Below are 5,000 nucleotides of genomic sequence, written 5' to 3'. Positions count from 1 at the left end.
TAGCTGTTAGCTGTGTGTGTTTTGATTGATTGAAAACTTTATTAGAATGTTTGCAGAAGTAGGTACATGAAAGTACATATTACATACAAGGTCAAACTAAATGGATAAAAACCCAAGAAAGCCACTGGCTTATTTCAATTGGGGTCCTTGATTTTCAATTCATCGTTACATGTAAGACAGACATAAGAAAAGAACTAGTACTATCTACATGATAATACAGACAAATAACTATTACTATCTACAAGATAAACGTACATCCATCATGGGAAGAACAATACAACAAAACATAAGGTATGTACAGCGGGTAGGACAGGTGGGGACATACACCACAGGTGGGGGCGGGGGACAAAACACAAAGTATGTACAGTGGGTAGTTCGGGTCTTTTAATCTGATTTTTGTTTTAGAGGGTCCAGTTACGGATTGCAGCCTCCTGTAAATGTTTTTTGAGAGTGGTTTTGAAGGTGGGCAGTGTTTTGCACTCCTTTAAGATTATAGGAAGGGCGTTCCACATATTTACTGCATAGTTTGCAAACGAGTTTAAACCCTTGTTTGTGGTGCAACGCGGTTGAACGTGGTTCGTGGAGCTTCCTCTGGTGTTGTATGTGTGGACGTTGTTCACTTTTTGGAAGTATGTTGACAGGTACTTGGGTGTCTTTGTGGTGTAGCGTATCTTGAAGACTAGGCCCAGTGCAAGCTGCTGCACTCTGTCAACTACTCGTAGCCAATCAAGGCTCAAAAAATGATCAGCGGTTAGATGTGTCCTAGGGTTGAGGCCTAGCAGAAGCCTAACCAGTTTATTTTGGGCTGTCTGGAGTCTTGTTTTATGGGCCTTTGTGGTTCTATAGTACCATGATGTTACGGCATAGTCGAAGTGACATTGAATGAGAGCTCCTGATAGGGTCCTCAGTGTGTTTTTACTGACAAGTGAGGATATCCTGTACAAGAATCTAGTTTTATGGTTCACTTTTTTGATTACTTTTGCTGCCATTTTATCTCCGGAAAGATTTGCCTCTAAGATGGAGCCCAGGTATGTAATATCCTCTTTTCTTGTGATATTAATGTTACCCACTTTTATTTTAAAATGTTCAGCCTTTCTGAGTTTAGATGGGGATCCGTATAGGATGGTTTCAGTTTTACCTAGGTGTATTGATAGTTTATTGTCAGCTAGCCAGATGCAGATTCTACTCAGTTCAGTGCTTAGCGCTTTTTCCACCTGCAATATGTCCCTGTCAGAGACCAGCAGAGCCGAGTCATCCGCGAACAGGAACAAATTGCAATTACATGCTGATGACATGTCATTCACATATATTAGGAACAGTAAAGGTCCCAATATGCTTCCTTGTGGAACGCCGCAGGTCACTGGGAGGGGGGGGGACAGTGTTCCGTTCACACTAACCACCTGTTCCCTCCCCTCTAAGTAGGATTGCATCCAGCTCACCGATGTTCTATCGAACCCAATTGCTTTCAGTTTATCTAACAATATGTGGTGATCTACTGTGTCGAAGGCCTTCTGGAGGTCCAGCATGACCATGCCGCAGTACTTGCCCGAGTCCACCTCATGGTTGATGTGGTCGTTCAAATAGAGAAGGCATGTGTCAGTGGAATGGGATGTTCTGAATCCTGATTGAAATTCATACATCAGATTTTTTTCGGTAAGGTACCTATCGACCTGTTCATAAACTATTTTTTCCATAAGTTTCGAGATGGAATTAAGAATAGAAACAGGTCGGTAGTTGCCTGGGTCTAATTTGCTTCCTTTTTTATACAGTGGGGTTACCCTTGCTATTTTAAAGTCAAGGGGGACGTGTCCCTGTTTGATGGAGAGGTTTATTATGTGGGTGATGATTGGGGTAATGGAGGCAGCTGAGTCTTTTAGAAATCTGGCTGGAATATTGTCATGGCCCGTGGCCTTTTCTGAGTGTAGAGCGCCTAGCTTTTTAAACACCTCATCGTTTGACACCATGGAGAGTTTAAAATCATCATTGCGTACACCCAGTTTATTGTAGAACGCACGGATGTGCTCTACACCATAACGCCCTGAGTGGGGTGGTAGATTGTTAACTAATTTAGTGGCTATGGTTGTAAAGAAAGTGTTTAAGCACTTAGCCACATCCAGCTTGTCTGTAAGGAGAGAATCACCAGATTTTATGCTGATGTTTGTAGACCTGGTTTTGAGTTTTTGACTGCAACCTAGTTGGCTATTAAGTAGCTTCCAAAGGTCACGTGGTTTGTTTTCTTCGATTTTGTTATCGAGGTATTCTTTCTTAGCAGATTTGGTCATGGTAATTACCTGATTGCATAGTTTGTTGCATTGTTTTTTAATTTTCTCAAAGTGGGTTTTGTGATCTTCGTTTAAGTGTTTCACTAATTTTGATTTGCATTTTTGAACTTCAGAGCATTTTAGGTCTCTGACTTTCATAGCATTTAGAATGTCCGAATTCATCCATGGTTCCGATCGGGTTTTAACCCTGGTGGTTCTCATGGGGGCTATACTGTCAATAATATTTAGGAATTTGGTTTTGAAACCTAGCCATGCCTCTTCAACCTGTGTGCATTTTAGTTCATCTAACCAGTCTTGCTTCTCCAGTATATGGTTTAAGGCCTCACTAGAATAGGATTTAAGGGATCTAGTGGTTACAGTTTTATGACCGCCAGCCTTGGGTTTATGTTTTTTACGAGTGCAAAAGATCATGTAATGATCACTTAGCCCGCATACAATAACCCCACTCTTGGAGATTTTGGACTCATCCGATGTTAGAATGAGATCTATGGTGGTTTGAGTAGAAATACACACCCTAGTGGGTTTGGTAATTTGTTGACGGAGACCGTGTAATTCAGAAAACCTAGTGAAGGATTTGAAAACGGATGCTTCATTTCTGAGCATGTCCGTGTTCAAATCTCCAATAAGAATCTTTTCCACACAGTCAACGTCATCCAAGCACCCCTCAAGAATATCATAGAAATCATTCTGATCGGGAGGTCTGTAGATAGTACCAACCAGCACCGGTTTTGCTTTGTTAAAGATAATTTCAACCCAAACAGATTCTAATTTGTCACGATTCAGGTCATCACGGGTGTTAAAGATAATATCGTTGTGAATGTACATGCAGACACCACCCCCATACCTGTTTCTGTCGTTTCTGATGACTGTGTAGTTAACTATTTCAATCTCTGGGTCTTTGATGGATTCAAAGTGTGTGTGTGTGTGTGTGTGTGTGTGTGTGTGTGTGTGTGTGTGTGTGTGTGTGTGTGTGTGCGCGTGTGTGTGTGTGTGTGTGTGTGTGTGTGTGTGTGTGGTTAATCTGGGCCAAAGCACAGTGGTTAAGTAAGCTTTTACCACAGAAACACATGCACTTACAGGATAATCATAAGCTACAGCTGTCTGATGTCTGCCCCCCTCTGAGCACGCTCCTAGAGATGATGCAAATGAAATGCAAAAGGAGTGTGTGTGTGTGTGTGTGTGTGTGTATGCATTTGTTTGTGTACGTGGGTGGACACAGTACATATCCTTCTCTCTCACACACACACACACACACACACACACACACTGCGCCATGACCCTTCCCAGTACTCTGAACACTTCTCTGACACCATGTATCCCCCCCCCCCCTCCCCAGGTGTGATCATCGTGCCCAGTGCGGGGGTGGGCATCGTGCTGGGGGGCTACATCATTAAGAAGCTGAAGCTGGGGGCCAGGGAGTCGGCCAAGCTGGCTATGATCTGCAGCGGAGTGTCTCTGCTCTGCTTCTCAACCCTCTTCATCGTAGGCTGTGAGAGCATCAACCTGGGAGGCATCAACATACCCTACACCACTGGGTAAGACTGACTACATCAACATACCCTACACCACTGGGTAAGACTGACTACATCAACATACCCTACACCACTGGGTAAGACTTACTACTACTACTACTAATACATCAATATAGCCTACACTAGGGTTGGGCGGTTTCCAATTTTTTATACCGTTAAACCGTTCCCAAATAAAACCGCTTACGGTAAGACTTACTACTAGCACTACATCGATATAGCCATTAGGCTTTACTTCGTGTCAATCAAATCCCACCTGGGAACACCACTAGTGTGCCCTTGAGTAAGGCACTTAGCCCTAAGCCACTTAAGATAAAAGCGTCTATTAAATTGTTAGAAATGGAAATGTAAAAAAAACAACAAAAGACAACGTCTGCCTCCACACCAGAGACGGAGGTATGTGAGTATTCTTACCATCATCAACGCCATCCAATATGCCATGGGTTTGGTGTGAAGGTTTAATTGGCTCTAGAGCATCATGTGTTCTGGAAGCACGAATGAGTCATTCTCCCACGTCTATCTTTGGTCTTGTGTTTATCATCACATCTCAGGTCCTGTGTTATCATCACATCTCAGGCCCTGTGTTATCATCACATCTCAGGTCTTGTGTTATCATCACATCTCAGGGTTAGAGGTGGTAATGATCATCAATAATGTTCGTTAGTCCTCATCCTAATGGATGTGTGACTGGGACTGCCTGTCACTGGGACTGCCTACCAGTCATTAGTATATAATAATAATAATAATAATAATAATAATAATAATAATAATAATACATTGGACTTATATCGCACTTTTCTAGACACTCAAAGACGCTTTACAAACTGAAAAGATCGAGTAGTAATAATAAAAAGAAACGACAGATAAATAAGTATAGGGGTCTAATTAATGTTTAGATTACTAATCTAAATCTAAGTGTCTTTGTAGGACAATCTACTCTGGATACTGCAATTAGCCTACAGCTAGATTTTGGGCGGAGGAGCGGCGAACCAGCAACTGTGGGTTCACAGTTCACAGGCGAACACAACACTATATGAATTGTGTCATGGACGTCTGTGGGTACACACAGATGCACCACGTACGCATGCACAAAACACACACACACACACAAACACTCTCTCTCTCTCTCTCTCTCTCTCTCTCTCTCTCTCTCTCTCTCTCTCTCTCTCTCTCTCTCTCTCTCTCCCTC

The 5,000-nt window shown here is 42.6% G+C and overlaps 1 protein-coding gene across 1 annotated transcript in view; it reads left to right on the top strand.

Moving 5' to 3' along the window:
* The window catches only part of slco5a1 (solute carrier organic anion transporter family member 5A1), a 41,776-nt gene that overhangs the window by 30,574 nt on the left and 6,202 nt on the right, over positions 1 to 5,000 (top strand). The window contains exon 6 of the mRNA XM_080543263.1: positions 3,619 to 3,817. Within this exon, the coding sequence (XP_080399389.1) occupies positions 3,619 to 3,817 (199 nt within the window). The remainder of the gene's footprint in view (positions 1 to 3,618; positions 3,818 to 5,000) is intronic.

Source organism: Nansenia antarctica (assembly GCF_963989245.1).
Source record: "Nansenia antarctica genome assembly, chromosome: 12".
In the NCBI taxonomy this organism is placed as follows: Eukaryota; Metazoa; Chordata; class Actinopteri; order Argentiniformes; family Microstomatidae; genus Nansenia; species Nansenia antarctica.
Note: the sequence above shows the minus strand (reverse complement) of the source record. Positions and strands in the feature narration are given on the sequence as shown.